We start from the raw sequence: 22187 nt of genomic DNA on the forward strand, positions 1-22187 counted from the left end.
TATAGATATGTACCTCTGTCTGCACCTTGCCACATCGTTGTGCATATTAATGTCACCTCCTCATTTTTATTCACATATTGTCTTCTGAGCTCATCTTTCTGTCATTTTTCTCCCACTCATATCTCCCGTTACCCTCATCGCATTTTCTCCCTATTTGTTACAGCCTATAAATAATCACACACACAGCTATGACTCACACACTGTCCCCTGTGTCAGCCTCCTCCTACTCCCGTGTAACTCACTGTCCTCTCACTGTGTTACACTGTGCTGACACTAGAAGTGGTCGTGTGTGTACCCAGTATCAATGGAAAGAACGGTCCATTAGGACTTTGTGATCACCGTGCAGACCAGTCGCCTGTACAACTAGAATCTGCAATGAGATAAAAAGTATATATCTAATTATCTGCATCTATACCTATATTATATATACACCCCCCACCCACCCTATGCTATTCAGTCCAGCGTGCACGTATGGCAACCCTCCTGTAATTAGGATACACGGTGAGAGGTGCCCCTTTCTTTCTCTGTCTCCTACCAGCTGCCCATCCTTCCAGAATCACGTGTCCCCATGTGGGCGGGGCTTCTTCTCCGGGATTCATTCATAAATCCTGAGGCTGGTAACTGAGCCGCAGCACGAAAGCAGGACCCGGCGGTGAGAATCGGGCAGCAGACCACGCCAGGTGGGAGCAGCAGGATCTGTAGAAGGTCCGGAAGGGTAGAGGTGGGTATCGCCTGGCTAATATATGAGAAATGCTTTTGCATCAATTGGAAATTGCCCATTCATCAATGGGCACTCCCTGGGTACCTTTAGGGTGCAGCATGTAGGTCATTTGGGCTTGGGCACCAACTAATACAAATTAGAATTTTCGCTACACTATGCTTTTTAGGGCATAGCATCCGTATGGAGATCGTAGGTGGGGCATCGTCTTTCTACCAGCTGATTGTTTCTTGGGTGGGTGATATTTCTTTCCATCTGAGGCCGTATTGTCTATTTCCCAGCCCTAAAAGTCGCCGAGTTGCTGCTGTGAGCTGTGCAGAGGTACCAGCTAGACAACACACTGAGACGGATGCTGGCCTAATAGAAGAAGTAGTAGAGGCTGTTATTGTTGTAGAACATATAGAACCGTCAATAGTAGCATGTGATTATTTCCATGTGGAGTAGGGCTTTCATGTATTTGAAAAATGCATTGTTTCTTAAACATTAATTATTAGGTTTGTTTGAAGCATTGTTTCATTTGTCTTTTGGACTTATATGGTGCATGTTATTATTGGCATCTGTTATTACCCAAAATAAAGGATTATTTGGAACCGGGTATTTAGCACTGAGAGCCAATATTCAGAAAGTTCCATTTATCCGATATGAATGCTCTTTGGTAACTTAAATCTGAAAACATGTCCAACGACTGTAAAAAAATTTTGTGCGTGCGTGTGTGTGTGTGTTAGAGATATATATATATATATAAAATGTCAGAATTGCACTCATTAATAATATAAATGTTGGGGGCTGGTTATGGTATTGGTATATTATGTCCATGTTGTAGCCAGCAGAGCATTTCAAATCCAAGAGTAAACATTTGTTAATAGAGCCTCATATTATTTCCTAGCAATAAAGTATAGTCGCCAAAGCAATGGCATAAGAGGTACAATGTTTAAAGGTGCAGTCAGCAATAGGGTCTTTTTATAATCACTCATGCATAGTCAACGATACCGCTTCAGTGTTTTACCACCTTCCTCAAGTCCTAAGCAGCAAAGTATGCATGTTTTGTTACATGTGAACTTTGAATATAGTAAGGTAAACTGATAGTCACATAATCCACTGTAATATATAAAATGTTCACAGTATAGTATATATTTTTTGCAGCTTGTTTTTTTTTTTTTCATTTTGGAAGGGGTTGTTAATTTTTGGTAGGAGTCTCTATGAAAATGGCTATATTGTTTAAGTCTGTGTCATAATCACCTTATTTCATAATTTACCATATGGACTTGATTTGCCCACCTTCTCTTTTCTAAAACTCCCCACCATCCTATTTCTGCAGGTGTCAGATCATGAGCAATGAGTCACCTGCATGGGAGAATATAACTGACAGCTCCACGGTAAGAACCTTTGCAGTATATTATGTATGTGAATATACAGACCAGAGGTTCTCAGACACGGTCCTCAAGGCAGCCCAATGGTCCAGGTTTTAAGCATAACCATGCTTAGCCACATGACTTAATTAGCACCTCAGTCAATTTGATTTAAACATCTGTGCCTGCTGAACCATGGATATACTTAAAACCTGGACCTTTGGGGTGCCTAGAGGACCGCTTTTGAGAACCGCTGATATAGACTGTAGTAGTATACGGGTGTGGTATGGTATGCCGGCGGTCGGGCTCCCGGCGACCAGCATACCGGCACCGGGAGCCCAACCGCCGGCTTACCGACAGTGGTGAGCGCAAATGAGCCCCTTGCGGGCTCGCTGCGCTCGCCATGCTGCGGGCACAGTGGCGCACTACGCTAATTTATTCTCCCTCCAGGGGGGTCGTGGACCCTCACGAGGGAGAATAAGTGTCGGTATGCCGGCTGTCAGGACTCCGGCGCCGGTATACTGTGCGCCGGGATCTCGACAGCCGGCATACTGAAGACCACCCGTAGTATACTAATGCTGGTTAACAAACTAATTTTGTTAACCAGCGGTTTCAGTGAGTCAAGTCACTTGGTCACAACCTCAAGACAAATGTTGCAAGTTTAAATATAATTAATAATTAATTTTATATATAGCTAACCTGTAAAATGAAACTTTTAAAGATCAGATCAAGCATTTTGTTATGTTTTATGGGGAAGATGTAGAAAAGCTTGGAAAGTAATAAACTGGAGAGATAAAATACTAACCAATTCGCTCCTGTCAGTTTTCTCTCTCTCCAAGCTTTGATACATCTCCTCCTGTTTCTAACCAAAAAGTCAGGGGGCTACCTAGAACTCTTGTCTAAAATTATTTATGGCTAGTCCTAATTGGGAATTTGTCCTTTTGCCATTTATGCTAGCAATTCTGTCTGAGACGCCAGCAGCCTCAACTGAAAGATAAAACTGATAGTATAGGAAAAGTAATGTAATCTGACTTGTCCCTCACCAAAATATTATCTAAAACATACTATCAGGGAACAAATGATTATGATGAAGACACTTTGACCTTGTTTACAAGCACAAAAATTAGCAAGATGCCATCTGGATCAATTGTAAACTATTGTTATTTCTACAACACTTTAATCTTTCACATTACCATTATGTACATAACAAAGTACATGGGAAGAAATGTAATAGCCTGAGAGAGTGTTCAGAATGATTGACTGATGGATGGTATGGCGGTTGTCACAATACCGATGCCGGCATCCCGATGTTTGAAATTCCGACAAGGGCGAGGTAAGTATGTTACCCTCTCCCCTAACCCCTTCCCCCACCACCACCTTCCCCACAGTCTAATTCTAACCTCTCCAGGTGGCGCCTAAATCTAAACCCCTGCCAGCCCTAACTCACCCACTATGCTTACCATTGTGACACTGGCTGTTGGGATTCCGGCGTTGGTCTCCTGACCTTCCGGGATTCCAACATCGACATTCTGAAGGCTGTCTGGATTCCGGCATCGGCATTCTGTCGGGATCCCAACAGCCGGCTTCTTAACTGCGTCCCCTGAGAGATGCAGACATCAGCGTGATTCCTATTTTGTAAATTGGCAATAATTTAAAAGGCAAAGCCAGGTTGATTTTGCCTTTTAAATTATTGCTGCTTTAAAAAAAAAAATACAACATAAAATAAAATAAAGGTTCTACTCAAAAGAATCACGCTAATGCCCACATCTCATAGGCAATTACATTTCCCCCATGATGAGGTTTGGAGCAATGAAGCCGATCGCAAATAAGAGCAGTATTAAGGAAATTTGAGTGCCAAATCAGCTGGGCATGTGGTAGATTTGAGCAATGGGTAGAAAGCAGGGTTTAGCCATTTCCCAGAAATGAGAACTTGGAGAAAGCGTGCTAAACCATGGCAGGGGTTCTGGTTAGACCAGTGGTTCCCAAACGCGATCCTCAAGGCACCCCAACAGTCTAGGTTTTAAGGATATCCATGGCTGAGCACAGACGCTTACATCAAAATGACTGAGGTACTAATTAATTCACCTTTGCTCAACCATGGTCATCCTTAAAACCAGGCCCCTTGGAGTGCCTTGAGGACCGCGTTTGGGAACCACTGGGTTAGACATTTAAGACATCATAAAATAAGAGATTTAGAACATGGTTAGGTCAAATAGTTATTCTCATAGTCTTTCTTTTTTTTAACCTTTTATTTCAGAAGAATTTCTAAGCAACGCAATACTCACTTGCAGCTTTACATGCAGCCGTTTCATATAATACATAGAACTTCAGTATCTAAGTTACATTTCCACGGCATAAGGCATATAATAAAAACATCATGACATAAAAAATAAAATCTCAACCGCAAAACTCTGCTTGTAGTAGAAGATAAATATCACAACGGTTTTGAAACATTTGGAACGTTACATCCATGTAATCTTCACTTTTTATATCCTATGCCAGTGGTGGGTTATTTGTCAGTGTTCTCAAGTCACATACAAGTTTCACCTGTCACCATTATGGAAACAGATCAAATGATATTTTGAGATCAAATTAGCAGCTTGAAGTGTTCACAAAGGGCAATTAATAAGTAACTAAGGTGAATAATGAAATTGGTGAGAAGATATCACCATCCCGGCACATAGTAGCCTCAACATATATTGTGTAACTGCACTGTGTTTACTCTGTGACATCAGTCTCACTCAAGAGGTCCAAAGGCAAGTAGTTACTTATGATGGTCACATACAGCCACCCCACCTTACCTTTGTTGCCCATTTGGCTTTGAGATGCACTAAAAGTGATAAGTTCATAAATATGAATTTTAAAATATATTTAGTCACATTGAAGGATAGTCATTTTTCTGATGTAAACAATTCTGGGCACAGGATTTGTGCCTGAACCAAAGGATGATGATGATGATGCATAATCAACATTTATTTTACTGCACATACAGTACTAAAAGTAACCATAGAGTGACACTGTCCAATGTATCCCTGTAGGCTGCACCGGGTGCATCTACGCAGGATGGGTACGTCTTGATCTTAGTTCTGCTTTCCATCTTCATTGGTGGAACCCTGCTTCTTCTCACTGGGATCCTGATCCTGTGCAGACACTGTTGTGATTCCCGCCTGAGATTCTCTAGGTACTTATATTGTCGACTTGGGGTATTTTGACCTAAACTGACATAGATCTTCCCTGAGCAATGTTCTTTTTCTTACAGACCCAGTGATGACGCAGAGAAAACAAACACTTCCTACGTGGATGAAACACAACCTGCCCACGGTAAGACTACTTCTGGTCATGAATCCTTGCCCCAGTATATTTTAGTTGTCCCTAACATCTTACAATTTATTCCTCAGACATTACTATACGGATAGAAGATACAGAATCTCTGTCAGCTTCAGGTCTCCGGGACATAGAGTCGGAGAGATTTCTCTGCACTGCATCCAGTGGTCGACGAGTCTCATTTAATGAGGGAGCCTTATGTGGGCAAGAAAAGAGAGAGCGTGAAAGAGGAAGAAGGTGATGAGATGCTTAAAAGGGGGAAAAATATAGAATACATAAGAGTTTGAATAATGGCAATGATCAGGCAGCTGTAAAACAAGTGAATTAAGAAAGAAGTTTGAAGGAATAATTGATTTTACATTTAGTAAATGGTTGTGGATCATTGTAGAAATGAGAAGAAATAAGAAAAGTAACAACCTTGATGGAGCACAGAAGAAATATGTTGTTACACAAATGGTGTTGTGTGGAATCTGACTTATTCTTCCTTTCAGGTACACTTTGACAGAGGGAGATTTTCACTATTTAAAGAATGCACGACTGACGCTCCCCCCTCTTCCATCCTTACCTCCAACTGCCCTACATATTCTTACCATCCATGAAAGTGAAGGTGGGGAGAGTAGCAGCAGCGGAGGAGCATCAGAGACACATCCCACCTCTCCCAGCAAATCCAACATATCTATATATCAGGTTAGCTCTGTTCCGATACACTTACTGGAGCATTCCAAGGGGTTTTCTATGCTGGTGATTTGCAGCAGGGTTTTCAGCTATGGTCCTCGGGTAACCACAGCAAATAAGGTTTTAAAATCGGATAAAATTAACGTTTTAATTCTTAATAAAACATTTTGGGGAGAACAAAAAGATTTATTCACTTGCACATAATTAAGGAAATCAGTAATCCAGTCGCAGTTGGTGAACCAATCTTGAGAAACTCTTCCTAGATTTTGTTTTCTCTTATTGTAAGTAGTTTTTCTTTTATCTATCTCTCCGCAGCCCCCACGAAGTCCTCCTGCACCACTCACACGACTGTCTCTCAGTTCAACTTCTGCTCTTCCAGGAGATGTGTACAACTCTGTTGCAGATACTAGTTTTATGGAAATACAAAAGCATAGTCCTCCCACCCCCAGGCATAGTTCTGCCAACAACAGGGTGAGTAACAATTGCCAAAGTATGTGAAAGTGTGCTCAAAATCAGAAGTCAGGAATGACACAGGGGATCATGGATGCTCTAGTTTCATACCCTCCCTCCCTTTCCCAGTTTGACCACAGCGGCAATCTCCCTCAGGGTGGCACCAATTCTGACGTGGGTACCAACCGAAGTCATGGTGCTGTGCTTCACTTCTTCAGCCGTCTGCGGCGTCATGCAAGCTTAGAAGGAGCAAGCCCCTACCTAAAAATCAAGAAATGGAAACTGGGCACTGTGCAGCGAGCAAGCAGCTTAGACACCAGAGGTGAGGGGGAGGAATGACCTGGATGCACAAGATGAAATAGAAGCAGCGTGTTACCTGAGTCACGGATGGGGGCAGCCTGGATATCTAAGGTGATGGGAGGGGTGTAATCTGAATAATTAAGAGGAGGGTGGAGTAATTATTAGCAGAGGGAAGTTAGGGGAGATTAGGATACCAGGAAAGACAAGACACAGGACCAGCCAAGCTCAGAAATGGGGAACTTCCTCATAATTATGATAAGACTGGTATGAGTAATAAAGGCTAAGGAAACATTGACGTTCAAGACAGAATTTAACAGAGCGTTGCTGGCTGTGAAAAAAAAAAAGTTAACTATATATTTTTCAAACGTTGGTGAAAGAATATCAAACAGCTCTAACCAACTAAAGAGAACAAACAGAACTGTGTGGGTGTGCATAAAGAGATGCGCTGACAGCTAACGCACTTTACTTGACAGGTTCTCCAAAGCGTCATCAATTCCAGCGACAGAGAGCAGCTAGTGAAAGTGCAGAACGCGATGATATCATACAGTACATTGTCCACACACAAGATACTGCTTTTGCTGATAATCAAGGATCTTTCATTCAACACCATGGAACACCACCACACTCTCTCGGCAGGTATTCTTCTGTTACCCTTTCCTCATGTTAGGTAAAAATCCTCTTGTGTCACATAATTCTGAAAAACAATATTTTCTACATCCTTTTCCCCTATATCGTACATATCATTTGTGGGAGATTTACATTTATCGGCTGTGTCCCTTATTGTAATGATTCATTTTTATTTTTAGACTAGACCATGGGGAAGATGGATCGCTGGCTGATGTAGGAAGTACAGAACAAGGTCAGCTCCCACCCCAATGTGACATTTGGAGCCTACGTGCATCACTGGAGCGCTGTGCCTCTGATCAAAGCAGTAGCAACAATGATCGTGACTCTGTTCGCAGCGATGCAGAAAGTGTGAGCTCCTTAAGTGGTCTCCCCAGCCTTCCATCTCAAGATCTGCCTGATGGAAAATCAGTGAGGGGACCAGAGCCAGAGACTGGACCTCGAAAGCTTCTACAGATGGACAGTGGCTATGCCTCTATTGAAGCTCCTTGCCGTCCATCAGAGGAGTCAGGCAGTCCGCACCGGGACAAGACTGCATCCGAAAAACGTCTCTTTTTCACTCATGCTGGACGGAAAGGGACAGTATTTGAAAGCCTGGAGGGGCGTTTATACGAACAAGGAGCATCTGGAGGACAGGAAGAGTCATTGTTTCCACACCATCCTGAACCCCTCAGTCCCTGGGAGGCAATGTCCAGAAGAGATTACAGCATTGATGAAAAGACTGATGCGCTGTTTAATGAGTTCCTCCGGCATGACCCACAGTATGATGAATCTCCCCAACGCATGAAACACCGCTCCCGTGCTCACTTGCGCAAGCAATGGCAGAGAACAAAGCAGTACAGTGATCCTGGTATTCGTTTTCCCCCTGCATTGGACAGACATCGCGCATCCCCTTTACGTAGAGGGGACAGCACTAGCTATCTTCCCGACACACGCTACCACAGTACACTACCCCGAATAGCAAGTACTACAGATGAGGAAGGAGCAGATAGCTGTCCTATTAGTCCAACCTCACTCACACCTGAAGACAAAATTCAGGCCATTGAGGAGGAACCATGTGATCATGGACCTGCTGTTGACGAACCCAGACCACCTACAGATAACCCTGAGCAAGACTTTGGTTATGGCCCTCAAACAACAGAGCTACTGGACAAGATAGGTGCTGGCCTGGAAGAACGTTTGTATCCAATTGTGCAGAGGACAGCATGCAGCCTGGAGAGGCTCTGCACAGTTGCACATATCTCTCCTGATCATAGTCCTGTGTAGCAGCAACATACAAGTTTCCATTTGGTATATAGAACAATAAGGTGGGATTCAATGATTAAGCAGATGTGCCACCCACTGTTTCTGGATAGTGCATTGCCAAATAATACCCACACAGTCACTCATGTGCCATAAGAACACAAGCATGACTGTAAATACATACCGCACATGTACACAACATTCTCACAACTACAATGGGCATACACACTGCATTATTCACAGAAACCTGTACAATTCTCTTCCAAGCAATATGAAGCTCCTTCCTGAAGGCCCTCAGGGAAATGGGGGCAAAGTTTGGATCCGTTGGCTTTCAATATAATTGCTACAGATCTATTACTCCCTATCCAAAAACTGAACTTACAGGCACAAGGGGTGGAGCTGGTGGGTATGGGGACTATGAACAGTGTGTATTTATTTTTGTAAAGATGCTTTGTTCCTGAGAGATGGTGCAGTCTTGCCCTTGTAATCCACTGTAGCACATGACAGGGTGCAAGATGTCTTTATGCTCTCCCTAACACTGCTGTGCAATTCCCCCTATTAAAATTAGACAGCACATTCTAATTGTCAATGTACACCGTGTGTATGTGAGAAATGAGGGAGAGTGGGAAAATAAAGAAATATATTCAGAAAATACTGTAGTTCCTAAGACATGTAGTCAGCTGTGATGTGTCATACTGATGTCATCTTCTGGAGTTTAAAGTTTTACCACATATGTAAGATGTGGCTAACAATTGCTAGCCGAAGTGCTCCCGAAAATAAATATATAAAAAATAAACCCATGCTCAGGAACCAGAAACTAGTGGAAACCAAATAAACGTTTAATCACTAAAGAGAAAATAAACAACCTGTGGTAGTTAACACATGGCTCCTTTTCTCCAAATGCACACACAATTGCTGGGTTTGGTTGCAGGAGTTCAGTGCTCCCATTCCCTTCCCACTTTTGCATTTTATTGTGTATGAGGGCTCAGATAGGGCTGATGATGTGACCTCCACCTCTTTTATGTATAATACATGTGGTATAAAGCCAGACAAACGAAGTGGAGCAAGAAATAAGTTCAAGTCATAAAGTGCAGCAGACGCTGGACACTGCGCAAGTCCTAGAGGTCCAGAAGGGAAAAGGGTATAGGAGAACAATTACAGGGCAGTTCCCTTTACTGCAGCAACTCAGCTGTAGCATCTGGTGGGCACTGGGAGTTTGCCGAAGTGGACCACTCTAGGAAGAAAAGAAACACTGTTATAAGCAAGACATTCTACATTAGCCACTTATGGGTAAAGCATCTGCCACATCTGGCTGGTTGGAATGAAAATCTGGTAATGGATGAGAGCAAATTACAAGGGACCATTTACTCCCAAACACCGTAAATCATACAAAAACTGTAATCCATACAAACTGGTTAAATCCATGATTTAACCAATTTGTTTGAACAACAGGTTTTGTCCATTTTCCAGAGTTTGGGAGTAAACGGTCCCTTGTAATTTGCTCCCATCCATTACCAGATTTTTATTCCAGCCAGATCTGGCAGATGCTCTGCCAGATAATTGTATAGTGTATGCCCTGCTTAAGGACTGGAAGGGGATTGATTAAATGAAGCAAAAATATATATATTTTCAGTAACATGTTGTTTGTTCCATAAGGAATGGTAACAAAACACTATAATGTTGTGCTCAGTTTTTGTATAAAATAATCCGAAAAAACAACTTTCATAAAATCAAAATTAGGACATAAACCAGTGCTAGAAGTTGTCGTCTACTCAACGCCTAACAAAACGCTGCTCTTTAATCTCTTACTTTTGCATAATAAATAAGAACAAGAATATATAAAATTATGAAAATGTCACCAATATTTGTGTGTGTAAATCCACTGTGGCGCAGTAGAGCTCACAATGCTTTTACTATCAGCACTAAGGGTTTTACACTGCACAGAAGACAAATCGATCGGTCAGCTTCTACTTGGTCACCGCTAGCAGCCAGTTATAACCTGGAAGAGTGTACCAATGTTATACCAAGTGTTGTATGATGGGCAACATTAGGTTAAGCATATTCAGGACTTGTGATCCCTCAACATTTGCCAGGTGAACAGAGCAACAAAACACCATTATGGTATTAGGACATCTCAAAATTGAGGGTTAGCTGATTGGGATGGAGGCACGGTCACATCGACGGACATGTCTACACACACAACCCACCCACCCGTGGTTTACCTAGCACTGAAAAGAGCTAGGCAGTCTCATATTCCTCTCTAGTCCTCCTTCCCACCACCCTTTCTATGGAGCACACAGGTGCATGTACCTATTCACCTGGATCAATCATATCTCCCAACTCTTATGCAGATCAGAACAACGCAGTTCTGATTGTTACGGTAGTACAGAGCCATGGAATTGGAACGGTCAGGCTGAAATTGGGATAATTGGGAGGTATACTGTGGTGTGTGGTTTGTTCTGGAACATTTTTTTATTCTCTTTTAGGAGTCACTGACTCCATTGTGCAGCTTGGTTCAAGATGTTATTACATGCAATCACATGCAGAGATGTAATCAGCCCACAGTTAAAATAGTTCACAGACTGTCTAAAATTCGAATACTATTCATCTTAAGAAAACTTAAAGAGGCGGCAGGAAAAAGAGGAAAACCTCCAAAACAAAAAATAAATAAAACAGATACAGAGGAGGGAACTGCAGTAGACGTGGAATGAAAAGAGGCAGGAAAGAGAATGCAGGTAAGTACTGTGAGTATAGGAGTGTAGAAATAAGAATAACAGACAGAGAATAACATAATGAGCATAGTGTAAGATTGGGAGAATAGGTACTTCATATGAAACTGTGGACGAAGACATATGGATAGGATGATGACTTTCCCATCTCCAAAAAGAAAAAGGACACAAATATCAAAAAAGGATGTAATGCACAATAATAGCTGAACAATTAAGGGGCCTGTGAGAGTAGAAAAACAAATCAGTAAGAGGTGAAATAACAGTAAAACTATGTGAGGGCAGAAAAAGGGAGAGAATTTACAAAAGCGATGGAGGAAGAATGGAGAGAAGCATCACAAGGGAGAGAATTTACAAAAGCGATGGAGGAAGAATGGAGAGAAGCATCACATGCACAGGGTCTGGATACAGAAATGGAGACTGAAAGGATGGGGGAGAATCAACGTCAGAGAAGACCTGCTGTCATTGGCAAATGCTATGACTCATCCGCTGCAGGATGTGAATGAAGACACCTCTTTATTCAGACCTCATTATCTTTGCTGATGCCTCTCCTGCCGCCCACACACTGCCTCAGTGTTGGGGAACAAAGTCTGACCCTGCAGCACACTATGAATCTCTATTTCAGCAAGAAAGATGCCATAATCTGCTGCAAATTAACTCATGGACTACCATACAAGCTTACATACGAGGGATAAGTGCACAAGTGGGCTAAGGGAGTCCCTATCACAGCAGCCAGAGTATATGAGAACGGTTAACCTTTCCCCGGCAAGTGAAAGGAATGTATAGTACACTGCAATCTGCGAGAGAATCGGTACTCACTCCCAACAACGTAAACCTGTTCTGGAGGATATCTCCTCTATCATCAGTGCATGTTTCATAGGATAAACAGATGAATTTATCTTTTAAAATAAAAAAAAGGGGGGGGGGGAATACCCTTTCAACAACCCTATTTCTCTTATTCCACTTGCAGTACTGGAGGGTAAATATTACCTGATCATCTTGCCTTTATGGGGCAGAATATGTAGTATGTTTAGTTTAAACTCCTTTACACTAGCTCAACACGTCCTTTCCTTTTTTTATATTTCAGTGTGCTGTTCGGTTGTCATAAATGTACAGGTAAATGTCTAATACCTCGTAGAGTAGTCTCCTCGGTCACTGCTGTTTGCAGGCTGATAGTTTGCGTATTTTGCCCCCTGATGTGCTAGCCTTGCGCTGGGATGCAGAGCTGACTCTCCTTTCTGCCTTTAGCTGATTTTCTGTGCCATTCATACACAGCTGTTTGTTAGGTGCACTGCCCTGCGTCTGTGCAAACATGTCCTCTTCAGGCACCTGTCCTGATTCAGGATGATATAATAAAAAGTGATTGTTAGGAGGGCACAAAACAGGCAGAGAGGGTTTTTTTTTTTGTTTCTATCCAAAAAGAGAATTATGGGGGTAATTCCAAGTTGATCGCAGCAGGATTTTTTTTTAGCAGTTGGGCAAAACCATGTGCACTGCAGGGGAGGCAGATATAACATGTGCAGAAAGAGTTAGATTTGGGTGGGTTATTTTATTTCTGTGCAGGGTAAATACTGGCTGCTTTATTTTTACACTGCAAATTAGACACACCACACCCAAATCTAACTCTCTCTGCACATGTTATATCTGCCTCCCCTGCAGCGCACATGGTTTTGCCCAACTGCTGAAAAAAATCCCTGCTGCGATCAACTTGGAATTACCCCCTGTATCCTTATTTAGCTTTCAGACAAAACATCACTATCATATGTAGCATCAAATTTGTGTTGATAAATTTACAACAAAGAAATTGAGAAATTAGGTTTTTAATAATGTAATTATGATGAACAATGAAAAAGAGAAGACAAGGAGAAAATAGAACACCATATGGCTTTCTCAGCATCCTATAGAACAAATGGTTACAACTAAACACAATCTATAGTATAAATAGGACTTTGGTAGAGGCTGATATCTCATGGACCTCATTCCTTTGCGGCTCTAGTTCAGGCTCTCATCTGTACTATGGCTTCTGTCCCTGACTGTCTCTTTACTTATAAACAAAGTCTGCCTCTCCTCATCTGGGAAATATCAAATGAAAACAATGGTTAAAAACAAAAGCTTCATTCAGCAGTAATTTGTTTTACCAGGCTGGCCACATGCATAGTGCCCTGTAACCATAGCAGGCTGTGGGATCATTGAAGCCTTTCCCAACACATCTCCCTTATTTATACTAATGTGTTTTAAAGTCCAGGATCCATCAGCAGGAATTATGCAGGAAGGACCAGTGCAGAGAACTCTGTATGAAGTAATGTGATGGATTTTAACGCTTGTTACAGTGTGAACAATGCTGGATCAGTGGCGTAGGAATAAATAATCTGAGAGCCTGCTGTAGTTCCAGTGCACCATGCCATTCAGTGTCAGAACAGCAAAATCATACCGCATGCATGCCACACTTCAGCATGACTGTATACATGTCTAAAGAACTACACAAGTGGGTACATGCTCCCCAATACAACAGATATACATTATGTATGGGGATAGTTTTCCTAGTGACTATTCCAGATTTGTAAGTAAAGCTGGGTACACATTAGATGATGTGTATCCAGCACGACATCGGCAAGTGCATACACACTTGTTGATGTCAGCAGCGACAGAGCAACTGTGGTGGGGGCGGAGCGTGGGCAGCATGTTGCTAAATTGAGCTGCATGCAGGTCCGACGGACAATGTCGTTGACAACCCACAGGAGTGCGCATCGTCAGCGACATAGTGGGCACACAATGGATGGATTTTAACAATTTGTCGTTTCAATCACTCAGAATCGGGCAAATCATTTAAAAAATTGTCTCAAGTGAACCCAGCTTAAAAGCGTGCCCCAAACTGCCCCTTATTCCTTCTATAATGAGTTATTCTCAAATAAAATGGTTACACCTAAATGACCTACCAGCACGCAGCAATAACGCAGAATGCAGTAGTCAGAGTGGAATGAAAGCACGCTTTACCTGGAACTGTGAAGTCCTGTGTGTAGATTATTTCATCCTCCAAGTCACACAGATCTTCATCCTCACTATACCCGTGCAGATCCTCTAAGTAAGGCACAACTGTCAGGCTTCTCCAGCGGTCCTTGGTTTCTGAGCTAGGGGGTATGGGTACAATAGGGTCCATCTGTGGGTGCTTCTTCCGAAACCAGCTGCAGGAAAGGAGCAAAGCACCTTTTGAACAAAGACTTGGGCAGTGTGTTGCAGATGGACAGTATACGTGTATGAATAACCACATTTTGTAATTAAAACCAATGATTACATTCTTTACATATCTTCCATACATAAGGGCAGATTTAACAAGTTATATACCCTCTTCCCTCATGTGCTTATCCTTTCTTACTTTAATAATCTTCAACTGCACCAAATCCAGCAGTTTTATGCCACCTGATACTTATTCCAGTGTCATCTGCTGATGTAACTATGTTTATTTACCCTGTACTTGTCCTATACTGTCATCAACTGTAAGTTGCTGTTTTCCTGTTTGATTATTTATGTACTCTGTAATTGGGCGCTGCGGAACCCTTGTGGCGCCATATAAATAAAGGATAATAATAATACCCGCTATCACTCGTTACTAATCTTAAATATTACCCCAACCTATCAGCTCCTGTCATTTCATGACAGTTGGGAGATGATTGGCTGGAACACCATTTATGATTAGCAAGGAGTGATAACAAAAATATAACAACTTTCTAAATCTGCCCCATATGATAACAGTCACACTTATATAACCAGCAAGGTAGGACATGCTGCTTTCTTGCTTTACTTTTCCTGCTGCAATACTTGTAAAAAAATTATATTATATATATATATATATATATATCTATATCTATATCTATATCTATATCCAGTGTAGGCATGGATTCTGAGAGCTAGTCTAGAATTTCCCATTCCTGTTTCTGCTCATCCTCTCTCTGATGGAGTGTAGCACATATAGAGAGAGGTGACCCAGTTGCTGTGGCAACCAGCTGAGGACTGGGGAAGGAAGGGGCGGGGGTGCTGTTACTCTGCACATCTCTCCACACTCAGTAGATGAGTCATACAGTGTCTTATCCACTCTGTCACTAAGGGAGGGGGGAATGATAGAGAGTAGAGGCTGCAGTGGAAGGTGATTTAAGATCTAAGGAGAATTTGATTATAAAGTGATCATAAAAAATAATGTACATAAGGGTAAGCAGAATAGAAATCTTACCAAATGGGCCAAAAGCACATATATAATTGGTGAAAGAATAGGATACAGAATAGTGTCTGTGTTTGAATGTTGTAGGCTGATGGGGACAGAATGGTGGTAGTAATTATGACAAAAGAAAGGAAAGATACAGGGCATGATTCTGTGCTTTATGCATGCAGTGCAGGCTGAGCTCATACACAATCCCTGTCCCCACTGTAGTACCCACAAGCCTACCAGGCCAGGAAGCTGCATGCATCGTTCAAAACACACAGCACTTTAATGTGTATTAGTTTGTGAATGGTGGTGGAGAATTTAGATTGGGATAAATGGCTCCTAGGAATTAGTGAGTAGTATATGCAAATTAACACAAACTGCATACAAAAAAGCAAAGTGCACATATGCGAATAAAAAAGCACCTATAGAGAAAGAACAGGACAGAGAATAGGAATACAGAACACGAAATGTAAAACGCAAGCAAGAGTGCAGCCCAGCAGTGGAAAAGAAAGAAAAGCTACATAAGCCAGATACACACCATGCAACTGTGCGACTCAACAATGGGATGTAATGATACATTACATCTGCCATACACACCAAATGATCCATTGTACAATGGTGCAATGTATTCTTAAGGGGGGTACACGTGCGTCACTATCACTGACTCTAGATTTGGCAAGCATGGAATGCCAAATCTAGTACATCGCTCACTTCACTGCTCTGTGAAGTGAGCGTCCCCGTCCCCCCTTCGCTCACCACACATCACGCTGTGTGCTGAGCAGGGAGAGAGATGTGTGCCCAGCGGTCTGTGCTAGATCGCTCAGCACACATCTCCCTGGGTGTACAGGGCTTTACAGGCTGCATGTTAATTACATCGCGACCGGTGTATAATCTTCCCAGTGGACATGTAGTACATCCAATGGGACAACTCAATGACCGAAGTCCGGGAGCTACAGATTGGGGATACACACTATACAATGTATTGTCCCAATCTGCATTGGAACAATATATTGTATGATAACTCATATAGTGTGTACCCAGCTTAAACTTTCACATATCTTTAAAAAGGACTCTAAACCCTGCTTAATTGTGCCAAACACAGGGGATTGCATATACTAGACATAGTTTCTCTAACGTCCTAGTGGATGCTGGGGACTCCGAAAGGACCATGGGGAATAGCGGCTCCGCAGGAGACTGGGCACAAAGTAAAAGCTTTAGGACTAGCTGGTGTGCACTGGCTCCTCCCCCTATGACCCTCCTCCAAGCCTCAGTTAAGATTTTGTGCCCGAACGAGAAGGGTGCAATCTAGGTGGCTCTCCTGAGCTGCTTAGAGTAAAAGTTTAAATAGGTTTTTTTATTTTCAGTGAGACCTGCTGGCAACAGGCTCACTGCATCGAGGGACTTAGGGGAGAGAAACGAACTCACCTGCGTGCAGAGTGGATTGGGTTTCTTAGGCTACTGGACATTAGCTCCAGAGGGACGATCACAGGCCCAGCCATGGATGGGTCCCGGAGCCGCGCCGCCGGCCCCCTTACAGATGCTGAAGCAAGAAGAGGTCCATAAATCGGCGGCAGAAGACTTTCCTGTCTTCATAAGGTAGTGCACAGCACTGCAGCTGTGCGCCATTGCTCTCAGCACACTTCACACTCCGGTCACTGAGGGTGCAGGACGCTGGGGGGGGGCGTCCTGGGAAGCAATGAATTTACCTTAGTTGGCGAAAAATACATCACATATAGCTCCTGGGCTATAAGGATGTATTTAACCCCTGCCAGTTTTCCAGTAAAAAGCGGGAGAAGAGCCCGCCGTGAAGGGGGCGGGGCCTATCTCCTCAGCACACAGCGCCATTTTTCCCACACAGCTCCGCTGGTAGGAAGGCTCCCAGAATCTCCCCTGCATCCTGCAACTACAGAAACAGGGTAAAAAAGAGAGGGGGGCACTTATTTGGCAAAATAACAGATATAAGCAGCTATAAGGGATAGACACTTATTGTAAGGTTGTCCCTATACATATATAGCGCTCTGGTGTGTGCTGGCAAACTCTCCCTCTGTCTCCCCAAAGGGCTAAGTGGGTCCTGTCCTCTATCAGAGCATTCCCTGTGTGTGTGCTGGGTGTCGGTACGTGTGTGTCGACATGTATGAGGAGGAAAATGATGTGGAGGCGGAGCAGAGTGTCTGTAACAGTGATGTCACCCCCTAGGGGGTCGACACCTGAGTGGATGTACTGTTGAAAATTACGTGACAGTGTCAGCTCTATATAAAAAAACAGTGGTTGACATGAGACAGCCGGCTACTCAGCTTGTGCCTGTCCAGACGTCTCATAGGCCGTCAGGCAGATGGCAGATACAGACGCCGACACGGATACTGACTCCTGTGTCGACGGTGAAGAGACAACCGTGATTTCCAGTAGGGCCACACGTTACATGATTGAGACAATGGAAAATGTTTTATACATTTCTGATAATACGAGTACCACCAAAAAAAGGGGTATTATGTTCGGTGAGGGAAAAACTACCTGTAGTTTTCCTGAATCTGAGAAATAAAATGTGTGATGATGCGTGGGTTTCCCCCCGATAACAATTAATAATTTCTTAAAAAGTATTGGCTGCATACCCTTTCCCGCCAGAGGTTAGGATGCATTGGGAAACACCCCCTAGGGGGGATAAGACGCTCACACGCTTGTAAGAACAAGGGCTCTACCCTCTCATCAGATTTCCGCCCTTAAGGATCCTGCTGATAGAAAGCAGGAGGGTATCCAAAAAAAGGTATTTACACACATACTGGTGTTATACTGCGACCAGCTATCGCCTCAGCCTGGAGGTGCAGTGCTGGGTTGGCATGGTCGGATTCCCTGACTGGAAATATTGATATCCTAGATAAGGATAGTATATTATTGCCTATAGAGCATTTAAGAGATGCATTTCTATATATGCATGATGCACAGCGGAATAATTGCCGACTGGCATCAAGTATAAGTGCGTTGTCCAATTCTACCAGTAAAATGGTCAGGTGATGCGGATTCCAAACGTCATTTGGAAGTATTGCCTTTGAAAGGGGACATTTGGGGTCGGTCTTTTAGACCTGGTGGCCACGGCAACAGCTGGGAAATCCACGTTTGTACCCCAGGTCGCCTCTCAAAATAAGACGCCGTATTATCAGGCGCAGTCCTTTGTTGGCAAGCGGACAAAAGGTTCCTCTTTTCTGCTCGTGACAGAGGGAGAGGAAAAAGGCTGCAGAGATCAGCCAGTTCCCAGGAACAGAAACCCTTTCCAGCCTCTGCCAAGCCCTCAGTATGACGCTAGGGCTTTACAAGCTCAGGCACGGTGGGGGCCCGTTCTCAATGAATTTCAGTGCGCAGTGGGCTCACTCGCAAGTAGACCCCTGGATCCTTCAGGTAATATCTCAGGGGTACATATTGGAATTCGAGACGTCTCCCCCTCGCCGTTTCCAAAAGTCGACTTTACCGACGTCTCCCTCTGACAGGGAGGCAGTTTTGGAAGCCATTCACAAGCTGTATTCCCAGCAGGTGATAATCAAGGTACCCCTCCTGCAACAGGGAACGGGGTATTATTCCACACTATTGTGGTACCGAAGCCAGACGGCTCGGTGAGACCGATTCTAAAATCTAAAATCTTTGAACACTTACATACAGAGGTTCAAATTCAAGATTGAGTCACTCAGAGCAGTGATTGCGAACCTGGAAGAAGGGGACTACATGATGTCCCGGGACATCAAGGATGCTTACCTTCATGTCAAAATTTACCCTTCTCACCAAGGGTACCTCAGGTTTATGGTACAGAACTGTCACTATCAGTTCAGACGCTGCCGTAGGGATGGTCCACGGCACCCCGGGTCTTTACCAAGGTAATGGCCGAAATGATGATGTTCCTTCGAAGGAAGGGTATTTTAGTTATCCCTTACTTGGACGATTCCCTGATAAGGGTAAGATCCAGGGAACAGTTGGAGGTCAGTGTAGCACTATCTCAGATAGTGTTGCGGCAGCACGATTGGATTCTCAATATTCCAAAATCGCAGCTGGTTCCGTCGACGTGTCTTCTGTTCCTAGGGATGATCCTGGACACAGTCCAGAAAAAGGTGTTTCTCCCGGAGGAGAAAGCCAGGGAGTTATCCGAGCTAGTCAGGAACCTCCTCAAACCGAGCCAAGTCTCAGTGCATCAATGCACAAGGGTTCTGGGTAAAATGGGGGCTTCCTACGAAGCAATCCCATTTGGCAGATTCCACGCAAGAACTTTCCAGTGGGACCTGCTGGACAAATGGTCCGGGTCGCATCTTCAGATGCATCAGCGGATAACCCTGTCACCAAGGACAAGGGTGTCCCTCCTGTGGTGGTTGCAGAGTGCTCATCTTCTAGAGGGCCGCAGATTCGGCATTCAGGACTGGGTCCTGGTAACCACGGATGCCAGCCTGCGAGGCTGGGGAGCAGTCACACAGGGAAGGAATATCCAGGACTTATGGTCAAGCCTGGAGACATCGCTTCACATAAATATCCTGAAGCTAAGGGACATTTACAATGCTCTAAGCTTAGCAAGACCTTTGCTTCAAGGACAGCTGGTGTTGATCCAGTCGGACAACATCACGGCAGTCACCCACGTAAACAGACAGGGTGGCACAAGAAGCAGAAGGGCAATGACAGAAGCTGCAAGGATTCTTCGCTGGGCGGAAAATCATGGGATAGCACTGTCAGCAGTATTCATTTCGGGAGTGGACAACTGGGAAGCAGACTTCCTCAGCACGACCTCCACCCGGGGAGAGTGGGGACTTCACCCAGAAGTCTTCCACAGGATTATAAACCGTTGGGAAAAACTCGACAGGTATTGCGCCAGGTCCAGGGACCCTCAGGCAATAGCTGTAGACGCTCTGGTAACACCGTGGGTGTACCAGTCAGGGTATGTGTTTCCTCCTCTGCCTCTCATACCCAAGGTACTGAGATTGATAAGATGGTGAGGAGTAAGCACTATATTCGTGGCTCCGGATTGGCCAAGAAGGACTTGGTAACCGGAACTTCAAGAGATGCTCACGGAGGATCCGTGGCCTCTACCTCTAAGAAGGGACCTGCTCCAGCAAGGACCCTGTCTGTTCCAAGACTTACCGCGGCTGCGTTTGACGGCATGGCGGTTGAACGCCGGATCCTGAAGGAAAAAGGGCATTCCGGATGAAGTCATCCCTATCCTGATCAAAGCCAGGAAGGATGTAACCGCAAAAACATTATCACCGCAATTGGCGAAAATATGTTGCGTGGTGCGAGGCCAGTAAGGCCCGACGGTGGAAATTCGACTGGGTCGATTCCTACATTTCCTGCAAACAGGAGTGTCTATGGGCCTGAAATTGGGGTCCATTAAGGTTCAAATTTCGGCCCTGTCAATTTTCTTCCAAAAAGAACTAGCTTCAGTCCCTGAAGTTCAGACGTTTGTAAAAGGGGTACTGCATATACAGCCTCCTTTTGTGCCTCCAGTGGCACTTGGGATCTCAATGTAGTTTTTTTTTTTTTTGGATTCCAAAAGTCACATTGGTTTGAACCACTTAAATCTGTGGAGTTAAAATATCTCACATGGAAAGTGGTCATGCTGTTGGCCCTGGCCTGGGCCAGGCGCGTGTCAGAATTGGCGGCTTTATCCTGTAAAAGCCCTTATCTGATTTTCCATTCGGACAGGGCGGAATTGAGGACTCGTCCTCAATTTCTCCCTAAGGTGTTTTCAGCATTTCACTTAAACCAACCTATTGTGGTGCCTGCGGCTACTAGGGACTTGGAGGATTCCAAATTGCTGGACGTAGTCAGGGCCCTGAAAATATATGTTTCCAGGACGGCTGGAGTCAGAAAATCTGACTCGCTGTTTATCCTGTATGCACCCAACAAGCTGGGTGCTCCTGCTTCTAAGCAGACGATTGCTCGTTGGATTTGCATTACAATTCAGCTTGCACATTCTGTGGCAGGCCTGCCACAGCCAAAATCTGTAAAAGCCCATTCCACACGGAAAGTGGGCTCATCTTGGGCGGCTGCCCGAGGGGTCTCGGCTTTACAACTTTGCCGAGCAGCTACTTGGTCAGGGGCAAACACGTTTGCTAAATTCTACAAATTTGATACCCTGGCTGAGGAGGACCTGGAGTTCTCTCATTCGGTGCTGCAGAGTCATCCGCACTCTCCCGCCCGTTTGGGAGCTTTGGTATAATCCCCATGGTCCTTTCGGAGTCCCCAGCATCCACTAGGACGTTAGAGAAAATAAGAATTTACTTACCGATAATTCTATTTCTCATAGTCCGTAGTGGATGCTGGGCGCCCATCCCAAGTGCGGATTGTCTGCATTACTTGTACATAGTTATTGTTACAAAAATCGGGTTATTGTTGTTGTGAGCCATCTTTTCAGAGGCTCCTTCTGTTATCATGCTGTTAACTGGGTTCAGATCACAAGTTGTACGGTGTGATTGGTGTGGCTGGTAATGAGTCTTACCCGGGATTCAAAATCCTTCCTTATTGTGTACGCTCGTCCGGGCACAGTATCCTAACTGAGGCTTGGAGGAGGGTCATAGGGGGAGGAGCCAGTGCACACCAGCTAGTCCTAAAGCTTT

The 22187-nt window shown here is 44.0% G+C and overlaps 2 protein-coding genes across 5 annotated transcripts in view; one reads left to right on the forward strand and one right to left on the reverse strand.

Moving 5' to 3' along the window:
- Positions 1 to 515: 515 nt before the first annotated feature.
- CBARP (CACN subunit beta associated regulatory protein) lies at positions 516 to 9334 on the forward strand. Its single transcript, XM_063914348.1, has 10 exons — positions 516 to 721; positions 2037 to 2094; positions 5106 to 5248; positions 5327 to 5388; positions 5466 to 5628; positions 5883 to 6078; positions 6382 to 6537; positions 6646 to 6838; positions 7290 to 7452; positions 7623 to 9334. Exons 2-10 carry the CDS (start codon positions 2047 to 2049, stop codon positions 8704 to 8706), a joined length of 2208 nt encoding a protein of 735 aa, XP_063770418.1. The 5' UTR covers positions 516 to 721; positions 2037 to 2046; the 3' UTR covers positions 8707 to 9334.
- Positions 9335 to 9500: 166 nt separating this feature from the next.
- STK11 (serine/threonine kinase 11) overlaps positions 9501 to 22187 on the reverse strand; it is a 125717-nt gene continuing 113030 nt past the window's right edge. Inside the window, exons 8-10 of one of the 4 annotated variants that reach the window (XM_063914349.1) lie at positions 14403 to 14590; positions 12540 to 12742; positions 9501 to 9916 (exon numbers count right to left, since the gene is read on the reverse strand). In XM_063914349.1, coding sequence (XP_063770419.1) covers positions 12561 to 12742; positions 14403 to 14590 — 370 coding nt within the window. In that variant the 3' untranslated portion in view covers positions 9501 to 9916; positions 12540 to 12560. Of the gene's footprint in view, positions 9917 to 12539; positions 12743 to 13383; positions 13481 to 14402; positions 14591 to 22187 lie in introns of those variants that run through there. The other 3 variants (XM_063914351.1, XM_063914350.1, XM_063914352.1) reach the window with 3 other exon arrangements.

Source organism: Pseudophryne corroboree, chromosome 1, assembly GCF_028390025.1.
Source record: "Pseudophryne corroboree isolate aPseCor3 chromosome 1, aPseCor3.hap2, whole genome shotgun sequence".
In the NCBI taxonomy this organism is placed as follows: Eukaryota; Metazoa; Chordata; class Amphibia; order Anura; family Myobatrachidae; genus Pseudophryne; species Pseudophryne corroboree.

Bases quoted from the DNA above. Each gene is read 5' to 3' on its own strand.
- CBARP (XM_063914348.1), top strand. From the start codon at position 2,047: ATGAGCAATGAGTCACCTGCATGGGAGAATATAACTGACAGCTCCACG. The intron at 2,095-5,105 runs GTAAGAACCTTT...GTATCCCTGTAG, and splicing joins ATATAACTGACAGCTCCACG to GCTGCACCGGGTGCATCTAC. The intron at 6,079-6,381 runs GTTAGCTCTGTT...ATCTCTCCGCAG, and splicing joins CCAACATATCTATATATCAG to CCCCCACGAAGTCCTCCTGC.